Below are 27,957 nucleotides of genomic sequence, written 5' to 3' on the forward strand. Positions count from 1 at the left end.
CAACTTTTTATTGTTTTTTTATGCAAACATTTAGAACAGAGAAATACAAACTGAACAAGAACAAAAACCCTCTCCCACCCACTGCAGTCTCGAGGAAAATAAAACAAATAAACAAACAGAAATCACACCTTGCCTAGTCACTCTCCTCTATTTCTTATCAAAATCCATTTAAAAACCCATTTTAATTGGATAAGGCTCATAAATAGTTGATGTCAATCACTGCGGAGCCTGGGTCTGAATGGATTAGATCCATTTATTTTTACAAGAGTATGAGTTTTTACAATAATATAATGTATTGTCATATGTTTCACTAGCAATGAAGCGAAAAGTATAAGTATAAAGAAGGGAAGCTTTATAAAAAAGCACTTTTTGAAAATACAATATCATTTCTTTGGAACACACAGGGATCATATGTTCACACAGGTTTTTAATTGTAGCTTCAAGCAAGTTTTGAATATTCCATTGCACTGTTATCCCTCCTGAAAAGAATACAAATCTCTGATCATCACATACTGTGTTAGGTAGATCACCTACAGTCTGGATATAAATAGCAAGTATGATTTTTGATCTAAAGATAAGAGGGACATTGTGGACATTGTTCTCTGACGTCCATTTGTATTTGTTTTTTTTACTTCTAAGCAGAGGAAGAGATCATTAGATGCAGAAGGTGAAGAACTGCTCTGAATATGAGTCAGCAATCTCACTCTCCATCTCTCTATCCCTCTTTCTCTTCTTCCTTTCTCTCTCCATTTTACTCTCATTGCACATGACATTGTACATCCTCATTTTAAAATGCAAATGTGTTTAGTTATGTGTTAGAAAGGAGAAGCTGGCACACTCTTACAGTATTTGTGCAGAGAGACAGAAGGTTGGGAGTAGTCCTGACATTAGTCATACATTATTAATGTCCTGATGAATTAATATTTGATGAAGTAGGATTTAAACTATAGTCAGCTGGAAAAATCAGGACTAAGACAATGAGAATATCACTTAAAGTCATCATGTACTTAATGACAGGTAATTATATTATTCTTCTCTTTTTTTTTGACTAGTGTGAAACATATTTTGGCAAATAACCTGTTGACTGTGTTGTAATGACATAACTTAACTTGCCATTTTTTCAACAGCCAGTGTGAGTTTACTGGCTGTGACAGGAAACAATGGAGGACCTGACACCATAAACTGTAAGTACAGTGAAGATATAAAGCGTCACATAAAATACTTTTGCAGAGAGGTGCTTGCTTGTTTCATGTCAAAATGAAATAACGCCTAGAAAATCATACACATTGCAGCTCAAACACCAGACATGGAAAGTACATTCGCTTAAGTACTGTACTGGAGTACAATTTTGAGATACTTTTATTTTACTTGAAGCTTTTTTTATTTTTTTATTTTGTGCTACTTTATACCCACTACAGTGCAGAAATGTACACTATACTCCACATTTAGTTACATGAATTTATATACAAAACATGTAATGAGCTTATAAAATTTGATGCATCGTTATACTGTAGATAAAACTAACATTAGCTTCACTGTAACAAACTGCAACAGTGTCATACTACTTATTAGAGCAACAGTAAAGGCCTAAACACATATTTTCTCATTAAGCTATAAGTGACGGGGGTGTTATACTGTACACACTATTTTCTTCAGCACGAGGAAAACATCTGCAAGTTATTTACATTACACATCTTTGTTCCTCTCAATGGATTGAAGTACGTGGGGCTCAGTTAGAAAAAAGTAACGCTGCATTCTTCCATGCACCAATCAGGATTTATCAACATTTGAATCAGAATCTGCTGGCGGTGGGTTGTTTGGTTTCTGTCAATCAAATCTGATCAAACCACGCCCATACTGTCCTGATGAAGCAGAGTAACCAAAGTTCTGAAATTCTAAATAAATCATAACTAAAGATATGGTTTAATTGTTGCTTATATACTTAAAATGTGATGCCAAGTTTTCAGAGGCTTTGATACAATTCAATAATTGAACATATAATCATATAACTCTCACAGGCAGCCATATTTCATACTATATTTCTTTTAATACTTAATAAATTATATTTCATAATACTTAAAGGTGTTCTTCTTGTTAACCTTCAAAGTATTTTCAAACAAAACGAGGCTAGCTCGCCCATCTCTCCTCCTCATCCATTCTTGTCGGTTATTGGCTGGAACGCTGGAACCCTGTTTGTTATGTTTGGTGGTGCAGGTTGGCACAGTTTGTTTTTGTTGGCATTTGTGGAGCCTGGGCTGTCTACAGAGACCGCGTTTTTTTTTTTACAGTGTGTTCAGGGGACAGGCAGCTCGCAGATAGTGAAGAGATGTTTGCTTTATGTGACAAAAAAAAATTGTAGCCCGAAAAACGCGCAACATTGCTTAGAGCACCTTTAAGTAAGACTTTGAATGCATGCCCTTTATTTGTTATGGGGTAAGTAAAATACTGAAATACTTCGTCCACCCCTTACAAAGACAGATTATGTGTGTACTGACCAGTGTGTGTTGTGGACAGAATTGGGTTGGACAAGAACCTTCAGGTATTGGAATGTGAGACAATTAGAGCTACATAAAAATATGCTGCCTTACTGAGTGAAAAGGTCAACCTTCAGTTTCATACTCAGACATATTTCATCTCTCTGGCAGGTGACAAACCCCCAGTGATCCAGAAGGCACGTCATGGAGGCTCTGCTACCATCAAATGCCAGTATCCAAGAACAGAAGAAAGCAACATCAAACACTTCTGTAGAGAAGATGGAAACTTTAATTGCACAAATCTGATTTCAACTGTAAATTCAAATCACACAATTCTAGGCAGGTTTTCTCTGACAAACGACAAACGGCAAGGAGTCTACACTGTGATCATTTCCACACTGACCCAGGATGATGCTGGAAGATACCGGTGTGTTATGGAAAGAGCTGACAGTTCCACTGCATGTTTAACTAAGATCCACCTGCATATTTTGAGTGAGTATTGATCTGCTTTTAATGATCCTGATTCAAAAGTAGCCAACATAACACAAGCTTACATACATACAGACAAAGCATGTCTATAGAAAAATTTAATTTAGTTTGTAAAAAAATGTTTGCATTGTTCTGGTGTAACACATTTTTCAGACTGGGATGACATTACATCAAAGGCAATAAATCATGCCATTGGAGAAGCTGCCCAGATTAGGTGTCTATATCCAGACAGCCACAACAGCAATGAGAAATTCTTGTGCAAGGGAGAGAATCCTTCTAACTGTGAGGAGCTGATACACACATCAGACCAGGAGACAGATTTTTCAAAAGGCAGGTTTTCTATAAGGGATAGAATGAAGTACTTCTATGTGTACATCAAGAATCTGAGCACAGAAGACTCTGGATCATACTGGTGCGGCTCTAGCAGGATGTGGGAGCAAGCTGAAGTCACCAAAATCCTCCTCTCTGTAGGTAAGTACACTGAGCACTCTTACTTTAACATATATACTCTGTAAATATGAACTGAATGCAGTATGATGATTTAATCCGTGCTGCTGTTGGTAAATAGATAACTTTGCAGGGTATTACTATGCACCTAGTCAAAAGGTCTGTTCGTATTTTTTGTGTCTCACACAGCTGCATAACTGAGCTGAAGAAAGGAGAGAGTGATCCAGTAGCATGACTGAAATTAGAAACATGTATATATTTCCAGTGGTGGACTATGACTAAGTACATTTACTTAAGAAGTGCAATTTTGAGATACTCGTACTTTACTTGAGTATTTTAAATTGTCTGCTACTTTATACTTCTTCTCCACATTTGTTGACAGCTACAGTTTCTGGTTATTTTTCAAATTACAGTAAGATTCAACATACAAAACACATGATGAGTTTTCATTTTTTCCAATTTCTGGGTGAACATAATAAAGGAAAGTGTTATAATAACAGTGATGAAGAACAGAGGAGCTGGAACAAACAGAAGGTAAACACAGAGATGGGAGATTAATTGAGACAAGCTCCCTGCGTTAAAAATGCCGGTGGGACCGGCCCATTCTGGGAACGGCAAGGATTGCAGGTGGATTACATGTATAGAGCAATGGCTTATACATTGTCCCATACTAGCAGCCTAAAATCTCCTATTTTATCTGCTTTTATATGTTTAACTGTTTTAACTCCTCTTTAATATTTAATTTCTTACACTGCACTGTAACTTTTATTCTTGTATTTTATCTGATTTTAATTTTTGTATCTGTTTTTATGTAAAGCACTTTGAATTACCCTGTTGCTCAAATGTGCTATACAAATAAAGCTGCCTTGCCTTATGCCTTTCATCACATCTCTAACTTTCTGGTTTTTCACTCTTTAACAGCTGAAAGACGCAAAACCAGAGAATCAGTAATGCAACTAAATGACAACGCAGTGACAGTTAACAATTCAACAGATGGCCCCGTGACCAAAGGTAGCCACTTTGATTACCGCTAACAAACAAACAAGCACTTCATATCTCCGTAAAATAGGCCAACACTTCTACTGCACAAACAAACACTGAAACAACATCTGCTTTTTACATGAATACTGAGGACAATGAAACTCTGTTTATAGGATGTGTTCTCTAACAACTTTAACTGTTGTCTCTTGGTTGCAGATTGGCTTGCCCTTGTGGTAGCTGTGGTAGTGTGTCTGGTATTGATACTGCTACTTGTGCTTGTACTTGTACTGTGCCGACACAACCTCCCCTGTAAACAAGGTGAGGGATGGAAATTTAGCAAAATAACATCCAAAACCCAACACATTCACACAAATACAGTATATTATGTGAATTTGTAGTTGTATAAACATTCTTCTTTGCTGCTTCTTTCATTGGCAAAATGATTGTTAGTCTGTCAAAATCATGTTAATATTTCCTTACAAAACAGATCATGTTATTTCAATGCTGAATGAGAAGAAAACTAAAATGAAACCTTACTTGCACAAGATTTTAACTGTGATAAATAACTTTGAATGCTGATAGATAGATAAATATATCTTGTTGTTTCCATCTATTCAAATGTTCTGTGTGTGTTATGCTGCAGAGGGATCATTAGAGCAGAGGACAAGCGCTGCTGAACATACCACAGAGGTATATGTGTGTGTGTGTGTGTTTGTTTGTTTATGACTTTGCATATGAGTACAACAGCTGCTACACTGCACCCTTACTTGCTCTGCAGGAAAATCATGGAGATCACCACTTTGACGAGATACAGACGGGGAACCTGCAGGCAAGCTCAGAAGAAGCACTGACGTCCGTTTATGCCAACGTCAACCTTCCAGCAGACCAGCTCCAATATGCCAGCGTCAATTTCCGTGTCGGTGTCTCGACAGATAGGAATTCACTTCCTGGCACAAATGAAATCTCCTCTAACAGCACGTCTCAGGGTGTCACCCATCCTTCAGCAGCAGAGCAGACTGTCTATTCTACAGTCACAAAGCCTGGGGAACCATGAGATAGATTGTCTGTCTTTTACCTGATGGGTTGATGTTAACGGTACAGTTTGTTAAATGTGTTCTATGTACATAAAGTCCCTACAGCCACAATATAGAAAAGTAGATTCTGCAACTTTTTAGAGTAATTGACTCTATCATTTGAGACAATGTAGTTTACCAGTTAGCTAGTTAGCAACTAGTATGGCTGTGTTTTTGACATGTGTCAATATTAATGTAAATGTGCTCTGAAGATAATGATTACACTTTTGTTTGAGAATACTGCTGTTTCTGGCTTGGGTCACTCATTCTCAGTAAATCTTACATTTTACTCAAGCAATTCTTTTTTTTTTTTATTCCGTTTTTTTTAAACCAATTCTTAAGTGTCCTTATCATATAATGGCAGAAAATATTTAGTTTCACTTATTCATTTTATCACTTTTAGTGAATCATGTTCTATCAAAGCTCATGAGTGATGCACTGCCAGTATACAGGATATTTGTATTGAATACTTCCAGCATAGGACTCTTCTTTTCCTTCTGCTTTGGAGCGCTCTCTTCTGGTTGAAAAGGTGACCTGCCAATAAACGGCTGGTGTGACGACTCTGCAGACACAGCTCTCACAAATAAGTTCAACATCCTATAACCTCCACCTGATATTTTATATTCACAGCTCATTGGCGTTTTGGAGGCGAGTTTAAGGAACTGTATAATAAAAGTATTGTAACTTTGGCAAATACTGACTTTATTTGTCTGAGACTGCTGACACTTCTGAATATTATTGTACAAAACAAGGACTTTTTATTTCAAGGCCCATTACTTACATTGCAAGGGCATTTAAAAGACACAGGCTATTTTAAAAGCCAGTATGAGCACAATTCAATGTTCATATATTTTTTTTGTTGTATGATTAAGAAAATTTAAGTGAAGAGTTAAGTTAAGTAGCCTACCGATTAAGAATATTCTTGAGAATAAACTAAATTTAATTAAAAAAAAATGTTTTACTTTTTATTGATCCACAGTGGGGAAATTACAATTTACACTCTGTTAGAAACCACTACACACAGGCCTGAAATACATACACACACATGCTCAGAACCTATTCACAAATGGAACAACATCAGAGTGAGTGGGCAGCTAGTGCTGGGCCAGCGCCCTGAGTGGTTGGGGGTGGTTACGGTGCCTTGCTCAAGAGCACCTTGGCAGTGCCAGTGAAATGGCAGCTCTTCAGCTACAAATCCACACTCCGGTTCCCAACCCAACTCCCTACAAACTGAGCTACTGCCACCAATACAGCCAGGCCGGTTGATATTTCCTTTAGTTCACAATACAAAAAAAGAACCCTTAAAATGTTTCGTAATTTGTATTATGACTACAAACAGACTTTTCATTTCCCCTGTTTCAAAGTGCAAGTTCAAAACCTGTTTTGTAAAAAAGGATATTATGTGTAGGCCTACATTAGTAGACGTCCCAGCTGACCAATGACAGAGGAGAGTGACGCAGTGGAGGCGGAGCCACAATCTCCGGCGGAGGCTGGGTGTCGCCTGACCGGATGATGACAGAAGTTTTCGGTTTAATGTTGCTACTTTTATCATGCAATCATCCAGCTAAAAACCTTGCCAGTGCTCTGACCGCAGACGGGACTCTTGACTCTAGACTGCCTTGTGCTTTAATGAAATAAACTCACAGAGACTTGGACAGACTGCTGTGCCATCTGGGAAGTTTTTGCTGGAAGAGAGACCATTTGGCTCTTACTTGACCGGGAGCAGAGCAGGATATAGCCCGCCGGGCTGACCGAGGTGCCGCTATGGGAAACCGGGGGATGGAAGACCTAATTCCCCTCATTAACAAACTCCAGGACGCCTTCAGCTCCATCGGCCAGTCCTGCAACTTGGACCTGCCGCAGATTGCGGTCGTCGGCGGCCAGAGCGCAGGGAAGAGCTCCGTGTTGGAGAATTTCGTCGGGAGGTTGTACCGTTTATATGTCGTCTTGGAATAATCTGACATTGTGAATGTGCTTATTTTTATTTTTTTTACTTTTATGACTATTGTTTGTGCCCGTTGCTGTTATTTTAAGACAGATTACGCCGAGTTTTTGCGTAAAAGTGGCCAACTAAGCACTTGATTACGCGCTGAGTGTGTCTGTGCCTCACACTTCCTAACGTTTTTTCCCCCCATTGGATTCTTTCCATTTTGGTCCCGGCGTATTCCCGATCCATAATTACGCATTTGACGCAAAAGAAAACAGCTGTTGGTTGTGAGACAAAAACTGAGGCGAAATTGGTTAAAGGGTGTCTATAAGTAATTTTAGTCTCTAGCTCAACAACTGTGAAATGTAACTTCGTCCGCGGGAATATTTATCACCGATCTGTGCTGTCGCTGCTTCATAATAGGCCCATTCTGTCAAACATTTACAAAGGTTGTTTTTCCGTGAGACTCCTTGCCTCGGGTTGTAAATGCATATTTATAGGCCTCACATTATATGCCAAGTCAATGTTTTACTTTAATGGGTGAGGTACAAAAAGATTGTTGGCAGGTTTGATGAGGTCATTGTCAAATAGATGAAGTATCGGACACGGTAGACCTACACATGGAAATGCCTCCCAGCCTGCACTGCTGAGTTTCATGTTGAGGTTGATGAATGAGTATAAAGGAATTTAAATTGTGAACCCCCTTTGATGACAAACTGAGGCAAATCAACTATTCCATTAATGTCATATGTTACTCTTCTCAGTTTATAACAATGTAGAAAATAATCACTCAACCAGTTCAGTTAATACACAGTAGCCAAGCCTTGCGAGAAAATCTATTCATGAGAAAAGGGAAGGGAAGGGAAAGAAGACATGGCTGCGTTGCCACCGTAGAGGCCTAATCTACTGAAGTTATCCATAGCAGCTTTGAGCTTTTATCTCCAAGCGAAGGTGCCCAGAAAAGGGAATACTTTCTTCTTAAACATGTCAGCGTGCTTTCACTTGTTGTCGAAGAGATAGGGAATGTTGATTAGCCAGCCATGTCTCCTTATTTTCCTGTTGCCTTTTGTCTCAGAGTCCCAAGCAGTGGCTGGGGGAGACACTAGGGGCATTGATGTGTTTGTGCTGGGGTCATCAGTGATGTCACCAGCTGCAATGTTTTGTGTATATGACACACTGGGTACCAGATACCCACAAAAGGCTACTTAGCTGTTTTCGTGTTTGGTAATTAGCCTACTGACATGCAGAAGTACATCACTGGCTCATGAGATTAGTTTATTTATTCATTTTCAGTTAGTTGGAGTTAGTCAGTCGGTGCTGCAACTTATTATTATTTAAATTATTCATCAATCTATTTACCGTCAGTCTGAATGTATAGGCCAGTGGTTCCCAACCTGTGGGTAGAGACTCCTCCAATGGGTCACATCATTATTCTGAGGGGTCACAAGAATAATGAGATAGAAAAGATGATATCTTTTCTTTTGTTTGTGTCTTACATCTTCAGGCCTCTAACAATTATTCAAGCATAACAGTTGGAGTTGTTTTGAGCAGATATCACTTTTTTGTGTTTATATGTAAGCTAGTATGACAAGAGGTGGCAAGAATAGTCAGTGCTTCATTTTAAAGGGCCAAATGCCAGAAAAGTTGGGGAAATGGTTGTAAGCTAACAATTACTTTCATTATCGAAATGTCTTTAACTTCAAATGTCTTGTTTTGTCCAACCAACAGTCCCAAAAAAAATGAAAAGCACCAAATTCTTAAAAGTCAAGAAGCTGTAACCAGAAAATATTTGGCATTTTGACTGAATGGGAACCAGTTAAGAAACACTGATTTATACTGTTCAGTGTGAAATAAATAACAATCGGAGCCCAAATCTTCCCATTTGAGGAGCTGTTACCAGCAAATGGATGTTTACTAGATAAATTACACAATTATTTAATTGATTAACTGTATTGTTGGTAATCGTGTTATTTATGATGATACATAAGTGACAGGAAGAGACGAGGAAAGAAAATTGTTGTGTAACATCCTGACTGCTCTGTCAGCAGTAGACAACATGCACAGTGTGTGTGTGTGTGTGTGTCTGTGTGTGTGGCCTGCTTACCTTACGTTGAAACTCAACTCAGACTTTGCTGCTGACCTGGCAAACACACAGACAGAAGGACAGACATACAGAGACATATTCTCATAGCCTGAAGAGATGTGTAGTCAGTGACCTGGAAATTATTAAAATTCTATTGACCAGGAGTTTCCATTCTGATGATGTATGTAATGAGAAGGGCAGACAGAGAGACATGTTTTGTTCTCTTTGCACTATTTATAATGAATACGGTTGTAAGTCAATCTTAGCCTTGCATCAATAATGCACACATGTACATGTGTAGACACTGGGGATCAATTTTAAAGCTTGTAGTCTTATTTTTTTGTAGAAGCTGACACATATTCAGTACTTTGACATGAGAATGAAGACAAAATCCTTATTTATTTACTGAGAAAAAGCATCATGTCGCTGAATAATTAATCGGGGATTAATGATGAGTGCACTCGATTTCTCTTGTTCTTATTTTAACATTTGATTAAACATATTGTTGTGACACATCTGTCAGCCAAACAGCCATTTGCCTGTTTGTATTTATTAAACTATCTCTGTCTCTCTCAGGGACTTCTTGCCCAGAGGATCTGGCATCGTCACCCGTCGTCCTCTCATCCTCCAGCTGGTTAACAGTAAAGTAGGCAAGTTGTATACATGAGTCAAACAGTCGGGAACGGGTTTGTGCTCTTAAATCCAGGCTTTTCAAGACAAGCTTTCTCAAAAATGTTCAATACAATCCGTATTATTAATAGCTTGCTAAAACATGTTTTATGTTTTTACTCCTTACTGCACTGCCACTCTTTCTGCCATCTCTCTCTGTCCCCTATCTTATCATATTTGTTTCTTTATTTTTCCATCGCCCTCTCTCATGTCTATATCTCTCATTTACTCCATGTAGAGTATGCAGAGTTCCTGCACTGTAAGGGACGTAAGTTTGTGGACTTTGATGAGGTCCGTCTGGAGATTGAAGCAGAGACTGAGCGGATCACCGGATCCAACAAGGGCATCTCCCCCATCCCTATCAACCTCCGCGTCTACTCCCCTAATGGTAACACAAACATACAAACTCAGCCTTCTAGGTGCAAGTTTTTAATCACTGATTGATCGCGTTCCTTCTTTCTACCCCTCAACATCTTGCAGTGCTGAATCTGACCCTGATCGACCTGCCGGGGATGACCAAAGTTGCCGTGGGAGACCAGCCTCAGGACATTGAGCACCAGATCAGGGACATGCTGTTGCAGTTCATCACCAAGGAGAGCTGTCTGATCCTGGCCGTCACCCCAGCCAACACTGACCTGGCCAACTCCGACGCCCTTAAGATTTCCAAGGAGGTTGACCCTCAGGGTAAGGGGGACTTTGTGAGACCTTGAGGACAGTGTGTGTTTGTGTGTAAGATCATCTTAATTTCTTTTCTCTGGATATTTTTCGAAACGTTACCATTTTTGGCTCTAATTTGGTACAAAGTTAATTACTTTTTGCTGTATCTTGCAGCCGTAATCACTCTTTTTCTTTCTATTAATCTTTGCCTCAGTGCAGGAGCCAGCTTGTCAGAATAATTAACAGTTACATTATTAAAAGACTTATTGCATAAGATTAGAAAAGACATACTTTAATTTAATCATCCCAACCTTTGGCCTTCTTTCATTCAATCCAGAAGATGTTATTAAATGTAGAAAGGAAACTACAGCTTAGCAGGTTTTGCTCAAAGCTTTAACTTATGCCACCATCAGATAAAAATAAAATAATTTATCCCAACCAGCTCAACTGTGTTAAGTGCTACTGATGCACTAATCTCAGCATGAGATGATGAACAAATTGGGAAACGTTTTACCAGCTAAACATCAGCATGTTAGCATTGTCATTGTGAGCATGTTAGCATGCTGATGTAAGCAGTTAGCTCAGAGCTAAATGCAGCCTCACAGAGCTGTGTGTAAGTTTGCAGTAGACTGCAAAACACTGCTAACACACTGTTCCACTGTGGTTTATTATAATCTAACTGCCTAAACAATATTATCAAATTACCTGTGTAAATCCTAAAATCCCTGTTCCATATCTGAATATTAGAACATCAGTATTTAAATCTAATTATTTGTACTATTTGCAATGACGTCTTGATGATGATGATGATGATGATGGTGATGTCTTTAGGTCTACGGACCATTGGTGTGATCACTAAGCTGGACCTGATGGATGAGGGGACAGATGCCCGAGACATCCTGGAAAACAAACTGCTGCCGCTTCGCAGAGGTAAGACCACACACACACACACACACACACACACACACACACACACACACACACACCCATACACACACATTTTAAATGCTTTTTTTATATCCATCCATAAACATCCACTTATCCGGGGTCGGGTCGCGGGGCAGCAGGGGACCCCAAACGTCCCTTTCCCGAGCCACATTAAAGGTGCACTATGAGTTACTGCATGGTTTCAGTGCGATTTCATTTTTGTCTCAAATCGTAGGCATCTCTCCTTGATCCGCTAGCTGCCTGCCCCCTGAATACACTACGAAAAAGCCCGGTCTTGGGAGACAACACAGGGGGCGTAAACGTCAAACAGACACTAGAGGCACAGGCTGTGCACCAAAATACAACAAACCACTCCAGCCAATCACCGACAAGATGGTTGGGGGAGGGGGTGAGGTTTAGTGACAGTTAGTCAGTTAGTCATGACAGTTACGGAAACATGGGGGGAGGGGCGAGCTTGCTCTGTTTTGTTTGAAATTTACTTGGAACTTCAACAGAAGTGACCATGCAGCAACTCATAGTGCACCTTTAACCAGCTCTAAGTCGTGGATCCTGAGGCGTTCCCAGGCCAGGATGGAGAAGTTTCCCGATGCCTCACATTAATCCATTAATCCCATTACAAATATCCAAATATTTACAGACTTTAAATGCATTCTTTGACACTTGTGAGTAGAGAAAACACGGCCAGCATTACACAACCAGGCAACCTGTAACTTATGAAATGGAACAAAATTTGCTGTTGTCTTTTTTCATGGTCTGCCAACTGCCAATCAAAACCCACTAACAGTCAGTTTGTGAACAGACTGCCAAATATTAGTATCTCTAGCCCACATTTGTATCCTACCACGCTGATATTTGCAACTGGGGGACTGGTAAAATCAACAGTACACACACACACACACACACACACACACACACACACACACACACACACACACACACACACACACACACACACACACTCTCTTAATTTCCCACATTGACTTTGAAATGAAATAATTAATATAATGTTAAATTGACTATCAGGTCAAATTGCTTTGTTTTACACCCACATCAGGTGAACAGCCCTTCTAACACAGTTCTCCAATTTTAAAAGTCTTCATAATTTAATACTTGGTTGAACATCCTTTGCAATTAATGATGGTCTACAACGCACTGAGATCAGTAGACACTGTCTTCTCTGGTGATGCCCTGTACTGTACCTACTTTCACTACTTTTTTGTTTTTGCCTTTTTTAACTTCAGTCTGGTCTTCAGCAATTGAAGGACATTTGGTTTTGGGAAGCGGCCTACTGTTTAGCCATAAAAAATGTCTGTATTTTTCTTTAGGTTACATCGGGGTGGTAAACCGCAGTCAAAAAGATATCGATGGGAAGAAAGATATCCGTGCTGCTTTGGCTGCTGAGAGAAAGTTCTTCCTGTCCCACCCTGGGTACAGACACATTGCAGAACGTATGGGCACTCCACACCTGCAGAAGACCCTCAATCAGGTGAGACCCACATGATCATACGTACACGCACATATACTCTACATGCTCTGTAGGCCCTTTTCATCCATGTTATGTGGCAAAGATCACATGGCGATAAATTGTTGAAGGTTAATTTGGTAACTAATGTCCAGGGCTGAAAAATTATTCATTTGTGCTTTACATTTTTGTGTGTATTGGATGATGTGCTGCACTGCACTTAAGTTGCACTAATCTATTGAGTAAGTGACTGTATATTTTAACTTGGATGGATTTTTATGCCACACATTGAGAATATTATTTCTTAAGAAAAAGCACACATAAAAGCACAGATCTCCTCAGCATTAATCTTCTTCATTAAGTCATATCTAAAAAGGAAGTGACTTTGGGAAAAATCTATTATTTTTGTGTCTCTCCAGCAACTTACCAACCACATCCGCGACACGTTGCCCGGGTTACGCAGTAAGCTGCAAAGCCAGCTGTTATCACTGGAGAAAGAGGTGGAAGAGTACAAGAATTTCCGCCCTGACGACCCCACACGCAAGACCAAGGCCTTGCTCCAGTCAGTACACACACATACTGACACACGCAGACACACAAATACATTAATTCAAGAAGTTAAGTGCTATGTACAATCTGTAGGATGGTGCAGCAGTTTGGCGTGGACTTTGAGAAGTGCATCGAGGGGTCTGGTGATCAGGTGGACACCTCCAACTTGTCAGGTGGAGCAAAGATCAACCGCATCTTCCATGAGCGCTTTCCCTTCGAGCTGGTGAAGGTGACTAGTTCCATGAATTTTCATCATGATTATTATCATAAGTCTTTTTTTTTTTTTTTTTTTTTTATAGATTTATTAGTTACATTAATGTTATACGTCACACATTTTTGTATTTGTATTTAAATGGAAAGGAATTGATCTTCCTGTTATCAGAGAAACAAGCTGTGTCAAAGGATATTTTGTTTCGAAGGGTGAACAAGCAGTCATAGTTAAGTTAATAATGATTAAAGGAACACGCCAACTTATTGGGACTTTAGCTTATTCACCGTAACCCCCAGAGTAAGACAAGTCGATACATACCCTTCTTGTGTCCGTGCGTGTTGTAACGCTGTCTGACGGTTCCACCGGTAGCTTAGCCTCGCACAGAACCTGCAGGTAACTGGTTCAAACTAGCCTACTGCTCCTATAAGTGACAAAATAACGCCAACATGCTCCTATTTACATGTTGTGATTTGTAGAGTCACAGCGTGTACAAAGAACAACATAACATGAGACACAGCCATCTTCTAACTGTAAACAAACTGGGAACTATATTCTCAGAAGGCGAAGCTCAGGTACTTCTGCTACTTGGGTGGAGTGATTTGCTTTGCAGCAAGCCTTTCTGAGAATATAGTTCCCGGTTTGTTTATGGTTCTGTGCTGGGCTGTTACCGGTGGAGCCGTCAGACAGAGTTTCAACATACACGGAGATGAGAAGGGTATGTATGGACTTTTCTAACTCTGGGGTATACGGTGAATAAGCTAAAGTCCCAATAAGTCGGTGTGTTCCTTTTAAAGACTGTTTGTTTTGTATTTAAACTACTGATTTGGCAATCATAAATACTGGTGTCATACTGTAACTATGTTGCCTATGCTTTCTCATAAATCCAGACAACAACAGACTAAACCCACAGACTATCCCTAATTGTCTAGCTTCATGTTTGTCTGTCAGCTTATGTTTGGCAATAGGAAGCAGTATTCATTTTCAATAGAACAAATCAAATCTAAGCTTTTTTTTTTTTTGTTGCCCCGTCTAAGATGGAGTTTGATGAGAAGGAGCTGAGGAAAGAGATCAGTTACGCCATCAAGAACATCCACGGAGTCAGGCAAGTCTGCAAACAGCATATCACATGGCGCACACATTTGCCTTTCCTGTCTTTATGTCTGCTCACCTGTCTGCCAGTTTTATCCCTGTTTGTTTGTGTCCATTCAGCTTTATAAAGACCTACAGTCTTCTCTGTCTTCAAGTATCAGTGTCTCTTGTTTTTCACATCTACATTAAGTGTGCTGTCTCTTCTGTCTGACTTTGTTTTCTTTCATTTGTAAGCAGTTTTTTATTTAGCCTCCCTGGCTGCTTGTTAGCCTCATGGCTGTCTTTTACTCCAGTTTTTCTTCCACTACTTCTCATTTGGTCTTCCTCAGTGTGTCTCTTTGTGTTTTCCTCCATCCGTGTGCCCGTCTGACACTCTCCCTGTGTGTCTATCTACCCTCTTCGCCACGTCTCCATGTCTGTCTTGTCTGTATGTCCTTCAGGACAGGCCTGTTCACCCCAGACCTGGCGTTTGAGGCCATAGTGAAAAAGCAGATCATTAAGCTGAAAGAGCCCTGTCTGAAATGCATCGACCTGGTCATCCAGGAGCTCATCAACACAGTCAGACAGTGCACCAATAAGGTATCACTGCATGGTCTCCTGCCTGGCTGCCACACCCGTACATACACACCACAGAGACCAGCCAGCTTTAAAGCTGCCAGGAGCCATTTTGGTGCCAAACAGTTTTTAAAAAGCAGCCGTTGTAGTTTTTGTTTTTTATGTGTTTTGGGACATAATTTCGGCACCTTGGGTTGAAAAATAAAGTGGATGAATTCAAAGGAGGCCTCAGTTTTTACAGTCCGCTTTGAAGTACACTTGCATGAACGTCAGTGGATATATTTGAATGTCCTGGCTGTATTGCAGTGCACTGGAGTGGTGTCTCTGAGAGGCTGTGTGGTTAGAAACCGACGTGCCGTAACATGTTCCTGTATAGGTCCTTTTCAAAACAAGCTGCAGGTTTGGTTTTAAGCTACAGCTCAAACAAGACATAAGACTCTACAGCCAATGCTAGCGGCTCTGTGAGGCTGTATTTCAGCACATTGGTGATTTGAGCTAAATGCTAACGTCCGCATGCTAACGTGTCAATGTTTAGCAGGAATAGTGTTAACCATGTTCACCATCTTAGTTTAGAGCGTAAGCATGCTCACATTTGCTACTATTAGTAAGCTGGTTAGTTAAAGTTAAAATGTTGACCAGATGGTGGCGCTAGAGGAAATTTAAGGGAGTGATTAAGATTCATCGTCTGGGAAACGTCTGGGAAAATTTCATGGCAATCTATCCAAAAGTTGTTGAGGTCTGGACCAAAGTGGTGGACCGACTGACATTGCCACCCATGGCTAAAAAACTGCGGGCTGACTCTGACATACACATGCATATAAAGCTGGTATTGCAATGAATACTTCTCAGAACCTGGAGCTTGTTTCTGTTCTGACCATGAAGCAGAACTAACTAAATACCTGTTTTTTTCTTATTTTCCTCAATCTTTATCATTCTTTTCCTTTTTGAAACTATTTCTTCCCCCCCCAAACTATTCTATCCGACATGGGCTTTCATGTTTCTGCCACCGTTCCCTTTTTCCTCATCATGGCCCATGCTACACCGCCTCCTCTTTTCACCTGACATAAATGCCTCACCACAGGACAGGCCTGTTCACCCCAGACTTGGCGTTTGAGGCCATAGTGAAAAAGCAGATCATTAAGCTGAAAGACCCCTGTCTGAAATGCGTCGACCTCGTTGTCACTGAGCTTGCCGCCCTGATCAGGAAATGCACTGAAAAGGTAAACAGGAACAGTGGAGGGGCCGATTTAAAGAGTGATAGAGAGCAGTCAAAGAAAGGAAAAGAAAATCACAAAAATGTAATCAACTAACTTGTCACTTGTCTATTGTTGTTGATTATTCCCCCTCACTGCTGCTTGAAGGCTTACAGTACCACCTTTACCCTGTGGTTCCTTCTTTAATGACAAATCTAAAATAGCCCTTTCCCATTCTGATCCTGGACCCCTACCAGCCCACTTACCCCATCAGCACTGTGATTGGCAATTAACGTAACAACCCCTCACCCTGCCTCACTTATTAAATCAGATCCCCGCTCTCACGCTAAGGAAGGCTGCTTAGAAATGGCACAACTGTGGCTGTTTTCCACCCTGTCTTGTCAACAGAGATTTTATTAGATTTTGCCTGTGATACATCCTTTCTGCACTAGTGACACCAATAATGTAACCCCCTACACGACTCCACCAGACCCCACTCAATCTTCACCTCTTTCTTGACTTTAACCTTTTTTTCCCACATCCTCCCTGATTTGTTGAGACTCGCTATCAGCTTGAGGTGACTGTTTTGCTATAGCTCACAGTTTCCCTACAGGCTTGCTATCAAAATATCTGTATCTGACAAGGAATCTCAAGCTGATATGGAGCTCATTAGTGCATGCCTCCTCAGTCTTAATGTGTCAAATTTGCTACAGGTATATTTACGGTCTGTTGTTGGGTGTAGCTGCTTATGTAGATACACTGTGTGAGCAGTGTGAGCCGACACAGGTGTGTGTGTGTGTCCTATAATTACGGTACCTGCAGCAGTGCGTGTGTTTTTTGTGTGTGTGGGTCTACAGCTGGGATCGTACCCTCGACTGAGAGAAGAGACAGAGAGAATCGTCACCACCTACGTCAGAGAGAGAGACAGCAAGACCAAAGACCAGGTGTGTGTGTGTGTGTGTGTGTGTGTGTGTGTGTGTGTGTGTGTGTGTGTGTGTGTGTGTGTGTGTGTGTGTGTGTGTGTGTGTGTGTGTGTGTGTGTGTGTGTGTGTGTGTGTGTGTGTGTGTGTGTGTGTGTGTGTGTGTGTGTGTGTGTGTGTGTGTGTGTGTGTGTGTGTGTGTGTGTGTGTGTGTGTGTGTGTGTGTGTGTGTGTTGCAGCCCACCTGTACATTTGTACAGTCTCCGTTTTGTGTACATAACGTGAAATGTTTTGGCCCTCAGGTGTTGCTGTTGATTGATATTGAGCTCTCCTACATCAACACTAATCATGAGGACTTCATTGGATTTGCCAAGTAAGTTACTTTTTTATAATACTTATTCTTGGAGTAAATTCTCCATTAGGATCAGAGATGGAGGCCTGTCTTCAAACTTTTCTGAAGCTATAAATCTGCAACTATTTTGAAATTCTGTTCATTATTACATTTCTTTCAAGCAAGGATTTTTGGTTTCATCTTCTCAAATGTGAGGATTTAATGCTTTTCTTTTCTAAATCATTATGTTTTGGATTTTTGCCTGTATAATTTGCAGTTTCAATATGTCAACTTGGGCTCTGGTACGATATGGATATTAATTTTCACTAATTTCAAATATGTTTTGTTTAATCAGCTGATTGATTGATAAATCAATCAATAAGGAAAATAATAATCAGGTGCTGCCTTATTCTTTTTAACATCCAGGCAGTCAATGCGTAGGGATTGATCAATCAATGTGAAGAGCATTAAGCTTTCCATCCAAAATTGTCAAAATGTTTAGTAGTAGGGTACTGGTAAAAAAAAATTTTTTAAATTAAAATTTTTTTTTAGTATTTATACAAAGGCAAAAAAAGTTGGATGAACATTACTACAGCCCAGCCCATACGAGAATTTTATATTTGCCTATGTTATTTACATCAAATATCTTTTCTTCATCTTTGGCTTTTCTGTACTGCCTTTTTTCTGCAATCTGTTGACATATATGTACAGCTGCACTAGTTACTAGTCATTTTAAAGGGATAGTTCAGTTTTTTTCAGACATATGTTGTTGAATCCTGAGCGTTCCTACTAACTTAGACTAGCTCTACTGAAAAATAGGGACCTACACATAAAATATTGATTGTTTAATAGTTTTTACCAAAAATGAACAGTTTTTCTAAATACAACATCTTAACTATTAGATTATTTGTGTAACTACCATTTTGCATCTGTGACTTTGGGTACAGAAAAAACATGAATGCAATACATTATGTGATAAAGTGTACTGTTTGCTTTGTTAATAGCTGAAATTCTGACTAAATTAATCGTTTGGGCAATGGACAGAATGATTGATGAATGAATCGTCAACCATTTTGAGAATAAATTAATCATTCAAGTCAACAAAGTTCCCGGTTCCAGCCTCTCACTTGAGTGGGTTTTCTGGTTTTCTTTGTCACGTGACAATAAATTGAATGTCTTTTTTTTTTTTTCTTTTCTTTTTCTTTATTGAATGGTTTTTTTAGACTGTTGATCAGACAAAATAGGAGTTTTAAAGACTTCATCTTGGGCTTTAAGAAATTGTGATGGGCACTTTTCACAATTTTCTGAAATCTTGTCAACCAAAATAACTACAGTAAGAAAATAATGAATAATAGATAGTGAAAATAATCATTAGTTGTAGCCCTAGGTTATAGTGTTATATATAAATAATGCTTGGATATTATACCGGAGTTTATGTTATTGAATCTCTTTCCTGCAGTGCCCAGCAAAGGACCACTGCTAACGCCACCAAGAAGAGGGTCATGCCCAATCAGGTAACTTGCCTGCTGCTGCAGCTACTTTCTTTTCTCCTGCTGCTTTTTTATTTCTTGTTCTCTATGTCGTTGTCTCAGCCCGTCTCCCCTGTCATTGTTGCCCTTTGTTACTTCACATTTACGCACTCTTGTCTGTGCCCCTCTTGTCTTTATTTCCCTTTCCTCTTTCTCCTCTTCTGTTCCTCCTTTTTATGGCCCAGGGAGAGATTCTTGTAAGTACTGTACCCTCTGCACCTCCACTTCCTCTTTGGGTGGGTGGGGGAGTCAACGGTCGAGAAACAACATTTGTGCACCTTCATGAGAAGAGGGAAGTGAAGGAGTTACACTCATGGATGTATCATGAGAACTGGATACCATGTACCAAGATAGCGGCCTTTCATTCCAGTTTCACAGTTTCTCACCCAGCGAAAAGGCTTGTTTTGATTCTGTATTCCTTTGATCATATGTGCGATATGATGGAACATAAGCTCTTGTTATCCGTGTATCTCATTCTTACACAGCGGTGTGAACAAATAAAGTGGGTGGGTCACGAAGTAAGCGACAGCCAGAAGTTTGAATTCGTAACATGTCTGTGAGCTTCAGCCCTCCTTAAACTGTTTACATATAGAGTCAGCCTGCAGACTCTTATATTGCAGACAATCATTGGGTTTATTTAACTATGAAATGTGTGCATTGGCATAAGCGGGACCTACTTAAACTCTTTAGTTCCTAGCTCGTCAATGCCTAAACGGCCCTGATCATAATGGTGGTCTTTGGAGAAAATCCTATTTAGGCCGAGGGGGATTTTAAATGCAGCACCACAGCTTGCCCCTGAGACAAATTGGGGCACAGCTGACTCTTCAACCCTGTAATACATTTGCGGTTACACCACCCAGACCAAGGTATTGCATATGTCCGCTTATTATCCCTGTGTCTGTTCCCTTTGTCTTCTTGTCCGTCAGTCTGACAGAGAGAAGGATGCAGAGAAGGTGACTTTTCATTGGAGTCTTTCATCACTTATTTTCAGTCTCTACTTTTGTGGTGTAATTTCAGTTCATACAATATGGGTTGATCTGACTGCACTGTGCTCTCTTTTTTTTAAAATGAAGAACACTGTTGCACTTGCATGGCTGTTGTGCTGTATTTTGATGCCGATTGTCTGTATTGTCGATTGTCTTCATTTGTTTTTAGTATTGCGTTTGCTTTCCGAAGGTGCATATTACCCCTCTTGTGGGGTTTGTAGTTTAGTCAACTGTTGGTCTCATGTGTGCAGGTGATCCGCAGAGGCTGGCTCACTATCAACATCAGTATCATGAAGGGAGGATCCAAGGACTACTGGTTTGTCCTGACTGCTGAGTCTCTCTCCTGGTACAAAGATGAGGAGGTAAGACTCCTTACAGGACGGGACAGTAAATGCTCGAAAATGTATAGTTTACTCGTCTTATTTCTGTGGTATAGAGAGAGAGTGGCCTTGTTTTCAAAGACAAAAATTCCAGCATCTGGTAAAAATAATTAGTGAGTTCTTCGTATAATTCTGCAGTAAAACACGGTATAGTAAAATCATACTTGTTGTACTCAGTTGAGTTGATGGTTTATTTGTTATAGTCTGCCTTCTTTTATATTTTTCATTACATCCCTGTGTTTTATCAGGAGAAAGAGAAGAAGTACATGCTGCCTCTCGACAACCTGAAGCTGAGAGATGTGGAGAAGGGCTTCATGTCCAGCAAACATGTCTTTGCCATCTTCAATACTGAACAGAGGTGTGGATGCTATATGAGCCTCTAAAACAATCATGTTTATGGTGTTTGTCTGTTCTAATCTTTGGTTAATGTGTCTTACAGGAATGTGTATAAAGACCTACGTCAGATTGAGCTGGCATGTGACACTCAGGAGGATGTGGACAGTTGGAAGGCTTCGTTTCTCAGAGCTGGTGTTTACCCAGAGAAAGACCAGGTACAGCACAAATGCTCTTCTTTTTTCTTTTTTTTAGCAGTACCCTGTTTCACAACCTCATTAATTCACTGCCCTGCTGGTCCAGAAGCACTCTGGGGATCCAATATCCAGGCCACAGCTATCCACTGTTTACTTTCCAGTATATTCAGGTCACTTGCTAAAGAGAGTGTATCCAACAAGATCTATCATTCATGATCAAAAATACTGGTGTAGTGTGGATGGAAGGCTAAAACCAATAAAAATGCCTTAAACTGTATTTACATTACTGTGAACAAGAACTGACCACTGCCCCTTACGCTGCTTAAAATCTGAAGAATTTCTCTATAAAGGTAAATAGTCAAGCAATCCAACAATCAAAGTTTAACAAAAGACATCTTCAGTCATTATTATTTGATTTAATTTTAAAGTTTTACACTCAAAAACTCAGCTAACCTGCTTCATCAGGACTGTTTGGGTGTGCTTTGTTCAGATTTGATTGACAGTGGCCCAACAATCCACCAGCTGTCTGATTCAGATATTGCTTCATCAGGTTGGTGCTCAGAGGTGTGTGACATCACATTTTTCACATCAAACCACCTTTCTAGTGGAGAGACAAAAACTTATGTGAGTCCTCACATGTGAAATAACCAAAATGATGTCTGACATTGGTAGGCAATAGTGTGTTTGTGTAGTATCAGCAGCAATCTGAGGGAGAAAATACAGTTTTCCTTTTAATGGATAACACTCACACAAACAAAACGTATCTGCTTTTGCATCCCTCACATCTCCTTCTCTGTCTTGGTCTCCTCCAGCCTGAGAACGAAGACGCGATGAATACTAGCGACACCGTCTCCATGGACCCGCAGCTGGAGCGGCAGGTGGAGACCATCCGCAACCTCGTGGACTCCTACATCGGCATTGTCAACAAGTCCATCCGAGACCTCATGCCCAAGACCATCATGCACCTCATGATCAACAGTGTACGTGTTCTGCTTTATCTGTCTCTTCTTCCATTGGTCTACTCTTCAAGGTCTCTATGATGGCATTTCGTCAAGTTCTGATTTTATTGATTTCACGTTTGTTGTTTGTTTGTTGTTTGATTTTTATGTTTTTTTAGTAAGTACTCATGTACTGCTCTGCTTATGGATGGGCGTGGGGGGTATGGCTGTTATTTTTCCTCTTCTTTTTTAAAGCTTAACTCTCGCCAAAATGCAACCTAGGGTCTTTTTGTGAATGTACCCGAGTCAAACTTGTGTACACAGAGTTTACTAAAAAAGGTTTTGAGCAACTCACGTTAGCAGTTGTTGTTTACGCTATCTGCCATTTTTTCAGTCCAATAGAGTCAATCTCCGAATGCGAATGAACGGCCTCCATAGGAGGAAATGTCATTCTTATATGAGGACTCCTTTTTCAACTACAAGGTCAATGTTGTTTTTTACTAACGACAAAACAATAAATTATCCGTGCATTTATATGGAACTAAGCTTTAGGGGCTTTCCCTATTTACTCTCCTCCCACGACTATTTTTGACTTGCGAGATAGACGTCGACCGGAAAAACAACAGCTACAGTGAGTCGTTCAAAACCTTTCTTTTTAGTAAACTCTGTGTACACAAACAATGTTCTCAATGCTCGAGATCATGTGTAGAGACCCTGGAGATACTTCGAGCAAAGTTTCATGTTGTGTCGAGCCTTCTTAGTGTTGTAAAAATAGCGATTTTGATGCTATCATAGAAGTGCCCCTACCACTCCCATTCAAAAGGCCATTTGACCGAAAAACAAAAATACGGTAAATCTTAAAAGTGGCGTTTCCATCCTAATTATGCTTTTAAGTTACGCTTTAAGTAAAGCCCTTTCTGCTACCTTTTTGTGTATGTAAAGTACTATATAAATACAGTTTGATTTGATACTGTAGAGAGGTATGAGAAATGAGTTGGAAAGTCATTTATCAGTAACATGGGTCACTCTGTCTTACATAGTCTTGCTGTCTAGCTGTATTGACTTCCTTTTTCGTCTCCCATCTCCAGGCGAAGGACTTCATCCACTCTGAGCTGCTGGCCTACTTGTACTCGGCCGGGGACCAGGGCAGTTTGATGGAGGAGTCAGTAGAGCAGGCTCAGAGGAGAGATGAGATGCTGAGGATGTATCATGCTTTGAAAGAGGCCCTGGTCCTTATAGGAGACATCAGCACCACCACTATTTCTACCCCAGTGCCTCCACCAGTAGACGACACTTGGATTCCCAAGGACCCAAGGTAACAAACATGACTAAACACAAATATATTGGCCGATATTAGCTTATTGCAGCTATGTCGGTATCTGTTTAAGTAACAAGAAATGTCAGACATGCAGAACTAGGTTTGAGGTATTTAGAACAGCGTCACCATTAAATAGTTTGGCCACCAGAGGACACTAACTGTTGATTTTTCTACTGTACAATGTCCTGCTTGTACAGTATGTCTCCTAAACATAGTTCTTTAAAAAAAAATTGCATCACGTTATTTCTCCACATATTTACACAAGCACACCAAAATAGCTTCAGTGTATTGCCACCTGATACAAATAAATGAAATAATATGTACTCAAACTCCACTCAAATAAAATGTACTTTCATTTAAGCATATAATCCTAATTGCAATCATAATTTTTAGCATAATCTGCAAACCAAAAATATGCATAAAACCTCTTTATGAACTAATAATGATAATGTTAACCAGAACATATATATTGTATGACATCAACATATATTATAAAATAATATAAAAAATATGCTTAACTGGCTCTTACAGGTCCTTATTTGGATAATACCATTACTAATATTCCACAGTGATCTACTGTAACTCTTTAATGCTAACAGTCTTAATTGAATGTATCTCCGTCTCAGTCCTCCACCGGCATCCCGCCCCGCCTCAGCAACAGCGCCCCCTCCCAGCCGACCCCCGGCGGTGAGGGGCCCCACTCCGGGTCCTCCACCCCCTCTCAACCCCTCACCAGCCTTCGGAGCACCGCCCGTGCCGTCTCGGCCGCCGGGCCAGACAGCCTACGCAGGCGATCCCAACTCTGGTGTTGTGCCTCTTGTCCCTTCCAGGCCGGCCCGCGTGCCTCCTGCACTGCCGCCCGGGATTCCCAGGTAAAATCACACACACACACACACACACACACACACACACACACACACACACACACACACACACACACACACAAACAATCTGATGCATTTTGTGGCTTGTGGTATTGGTGCACGTTGCTGGGACAATTGAGACTGCTGGTGAAGGGTTCTTTTGGTGTTTTGGGAATCTTTGGTGCATGACTGATGATATTTTGCCTTGCATGTTTCTTCTCTCCCTCCCCCTCCCCTTCCTCCTCTCTCTTCCTGCAGCAGAAGACCCCCGGCTGCTCCCAACCGACCCACCATCATACGTCCTTCAGAGCCCTCCCTGCTTGACTAGAAACACACACTCATTAAAACACATTTCTTTACGTTTACACTATTATATTTCTTTTGAGCAGAGATTTTCTTTTTTCATTCCTATAACTACAACTGTAATTGATAATCTGATGCTGTTTCAGTCTGTGCATTTCAGAAGCATTATGTGTGTACTTCTGACTTAATGTGTAGGTAGCTTTTTCTTAACAAAGAATATGATGATATGCATACAGTGTCATGAAAAGGGATACATTTGGTGATGTTATTGACTTAAAGGTTATGAACCCGCAAGTCCTCTTGAATTGTGCTCGTTTCATTTAAAATGAAATTTGTCTTAAAACAATATACGATTCATTACTTTTATATAATGGTAAGAAAACTTATTTAGAAGTAATGTTTTTGTGAGTTGTATACTTGCTAACGTTTTGTCAGTAATCTTACACACTAAGCACCTCATTAAGGAAGCAGCACTTTTCGATAAAGTCTTTTTTTCTCTTCATTGTTGGTAGATTTTCAAAGCCTTGAAATGAGCTTATTAAAATTAGACTGATCAATGGAATGTGTATGCTTCAATATTTTTGGCTAATTACTTTTTTACAAAAATTCCAAGTATTAGATAGTTAGTTTTTTTTTGGTGTTTCTCCTGTTGCGAGAAAGCACAGCGGCAGTGGGTGTGTTGTGTCTTCTAGTGTGTTACTAATAATTATACAGTAGTTGATGGAAGAGTGACCTTGCCCAGCGATGCATCCCGACCGTTACCTGCCACCCACCACTGCTCATTCGTGGTGAAATTTGTATTCAAGTGCCTTGAAACTAAACTCACCACCTTAAAAAAAAAGCCATAATGAAAACAAATTATCGGGCAAGAAAAAGGGCCTCTATTTCAGAAGTTGTGTAAAATAATAGACTGAATAAAGGAATAGAAGAAGGTGTGGTGGCTGGTGCTTGTTCTTGCTGCTAGACATTCTTTGCTTTATTTCTCAAGTTTTCATGCGCCACCAAGACTTTCTTTATCGGTTTTGTTTCCGTTTGATCTGCCGTTTCCATCCATATAGTCTCGCACTGCCTGACCCATCTTCACAGCGCTGTGGAGTAACCATGCACATGACAGTGAACATATACTTCCTGTCACTGTATGATACTGTCAGTGTACAGGTTAGTGAGAATCCCCTTTTTCAAGACCTTTTCACTTTCATGTTAGTCAAATGGAGACAGCCATGCAGGACAGGAAAGTTTCACTTTGTGCAGCCTGGCATGACCTCCCTTCCTTCCTACCTTACTGTATGATGGAACTGTGGGTTCCCATGGTGACCGTGGTTGCCAGTGGCAACACACAGTAAAGACAGTGTTACTCATTGCTTTTTTGGGCTGTTCATAGAGCTGGGCAGAATTGAATAAAGTTATGCAATCCTACTCCTGTTTTCTAACACTTTTTACCTTACCCATTGTGTCAGTCAGCTGCTACTGATCCACTTATGATCAGAAACTGATCATAAATATCTTCTCACGCAGGCGACCTCCACAAATCCCCTCTCGTCACAACCAATGGTGAAGGAAACTGATGTCGAGCACTCTGACTTGGACTCTGTAGCCACACAGTGGGCTCAGTTAGCACAAGCTGGAAGAGTCTGGCTTTAGAAGTTCAGTTTATGTTGTCTGTTTCCTATGTCGTTAATCTGAAACTGTTGATGCTTTGTTTTTTATTAGACATTTAAGGAAGGCAAAGATGCAGCGTTATGACAATGGTTGTGGCTGGATCAAAGCTGACCTGCTGTGTTGGGCTTGTCCACGATGTAACTGATAACCTCTGTACACATTATGTTATTAAGCTTACACTGTATTCCTAGTATTTATATATAGGGTAGATCATGATCATCATCTCGTTTGAATAAGAATTACTGAAATACTTCGTCTTATAATTCCACTTGAAATGTCTGCCAAATCTGAGGGTGGATGAGTGAACTAGGAAATGGAAGTAAAAATCTCTGCGTGCCAAATTAAAACATAAAGAAGCTGTATCTTGAAACAAACTTGGCAAAAAGCATAACAAATGAAGTAATGTACACTCCTGCTACATGTTTTTCTTATATTGCTAGATACTCTATAATGTAAAATCTTTTAGTGCATACCATAACTTATACATTTAAATCATAAGCTCCAATGGCAACAACATATGTCACTTTACATTGCATGATACAGCAGAAATGCCTCAATCTAGTAATTTGGTAATTTCAACAAATGTTTTAAATATTGACAAGTGCAGTTAATTTATGCTGATTTTTCAACTATATCAAATCTACATGGTATGTAACCTTTATAACATCTTCAACTTAATGTCAGATATGTCAAAGTTGTTTTTGAAATTGTTTTTATAAGCTTTTAAGGTCAGACGTTAGGGGGCACTACATCAGCAGAAATAAAGTGTGTCTATACACATTTGGTCTCAGACTCCTGATTGTTTCCTCAAAGTGGCTTTGGGGGACAATACTGCACATTGACAAGCAGGGTTATGTAAAACATAATCTTGTATAAAAGATGCAAAAACAATCAAATATGGTTTCTTGTGGTTTAAAGCTGTGCCAAATGACAGCATATGCTGTCATTCAATCATGATTTACATGCACAATGTGCAAGTGATCACAGAAATTTAAAAAAGAACATTCTACGTCTTTTAATTGTCAAAGACAACTCACATCAGACCAAGTATCCTGTGTAAAAAATGCATTTAATAATATCAATGAATCTCATGTAAACCTGATTTTTACATATTCTATTGAATATGTAATGAAAGCCTGTTCTTATGAAAAAAAAAAAACACTGGCTGTCTGATCAGAATCAAAATGTTAAACATACATCTGAAAAAGAAAACAAGTTTGATCATCTAGAAGACCGAACAGAAGCCAGTGACACACAACACACATCAAACAATCAGTATGTTTACACTGAATTATCCTGATACATGAACTGACATACACATATGCTACAAACTGGAAGAGTACTGACACATTACAGTACATTACTGGCAATCACTGCAAATCATCCCTCTTTC

The 27,957-nt window shown here is 39.9% G+C and overlaps 2 protein-coding genes across 7 annotated transcripts; both read left to right on the forward strand.

The window, feature by feature from the left end:
• Window positions 1–857: 857 nt before the first annotated feature.
• LOC114573760 (polymeric immunoglobulin receptor-like) lies at window positions 858–6,117 on the forward strand. Of its 2 annotated transcripts, XM_028606088.1 has the most exons (8): window positions 858–1,017; window positions 1,128–1,184; window positions 2,646–2,966; window positions 3,117–3,434; window positions 4,332–4,421; window positions 4,608–4,709; window positions 5,035–5,081; window positions 5,170–6,117. In XM_028606088.1, the coding sequence occupies exons 1-8, from the start codon at window positions 978–980 to the stop codon at window positions 5,443–5,445; spliced, it is 1,251 nt and encodes a 416-aa protein (XP_028461889.1). In that variant the 5' UTR covers window positions 858–977; the 3' UTR covers window positions 5,446–6,117. The 2 variants fall into 2 exon arrangements, with proteins under 2 accessions (XP_028461889.1, XP_028461894.1); XM_028606093.1 differs by lacking the exon at window positions 1,128–1,184.
• An 806-nt stretch (window positions 6,118–6,923) lies between these two features.
• Window positions 6,924–27,318, forward strand: dnm2b (dynamin 2b). 5 transcript variants are annotated; one of them, XM_028592180.1, is made up of 20 exons: window positions 6,924–7,389; window positions 10,051–10,124; window positions 10,382–10,531; window positions 10,624–10,827; window positions 11,632–11,730; window positions 13,074–13,234; window positions 13,630–13,772; window positions 13,853–13,988; window positions 15,005–15,072; window positions 15,500–15,638; window positions 17,665–17,751; window positions 18,030–18,100; window positions 19,518–19,572; window positions 20,825–20,935; window positions 21,202–21,311; window positions 21,393–21,504; window positions 22,296–22,463; window positions 23,510–23,736; window positions 24,366–24,611; window positions 26,421–27,318. In XM_028592180.1, exons 1-20 carry the CDS (start codon window positions 7,229–7,231, stop codon window positions 26,458–26,460), a joined length of 2,562 nt encoding a protein of 853 aa, XP_028447981.1. In that variant the 5' UTR covers window positions 6,924–7,228; the 3' UTR covers window positions 26,461–27,318. The 5 variants fall into 5 exon arrangements, with proteins under 5 accessions (XP_028447981.1, XP_028447968.1, XP_028447975.1 ...); XM_028592167.1 differs by lacking the exon at window positions 26,421–27,318 and adding an exon at window positions 24,861–25,833; XM_028592174.1 differs by lacking the exon at window positions 26,421–27,318 and adding an exon at window positions 24,864–25,833.
• The last annotated feature ends 639 nt before the right edge of the window (window positions 27,319–27,957 follow it).

The sequence above is a fragment of the Perca flavescens genome, chromosome 2 (genome assembly GCF_004354835.1).
Source record: "Perca flavescens isolate YP-PL-M2 chromosome 2, PFLA_1.0, whole genome shotgun sequence".
Lineage (NCBI taxonomy): Eukaryota > Metazoa > Chordata > Actinopteri > Perciformes > Percidae > Perca > Perca flavescens.

Coding starts and splice junctions, on each gene's coding strand:
- LOC114573760 (XM_028606088.1), top strand. CDS start 978: ATGAGAATATCACTTAAAGTCATCATGTACTTAATGACAG. Junction 1,018..1,127: donor CATCATGTACTTAATGACAG/GTAATTATATTA, acceptor TTTTTTCAACAG/CCAGTGTGAGTTTACTGGCT. Junction 4,422..4,607: donor AGATGGCCCCGTGACCAAAG/GTAGCCACTTTG, acceptor TCTTGGTTGCAG/ATTGGCTTGCCCTTGTGGTA.
- dnm2b (XM_028592167.1), top strand. CDS start 7,229: ATGGGAAACCGGGGGATGGAAGACCTAATTCCCCTCATTAACAAACTC. Junction 11,731..13,073: donor ACTGCTGCCGCTTCGCAGAG/GTAAGACCACAC, acceptor ATTTTTCTTTAG/GTTACATCGGGGTGGTAAAC. Junction 17,752..18,029: donor ACAGCAAGACCAAAGACCAG/GTGTGTGTGTGT, acceptor TTTGGCCCTCAG/GTGTTGCTGTTGATTGATAT.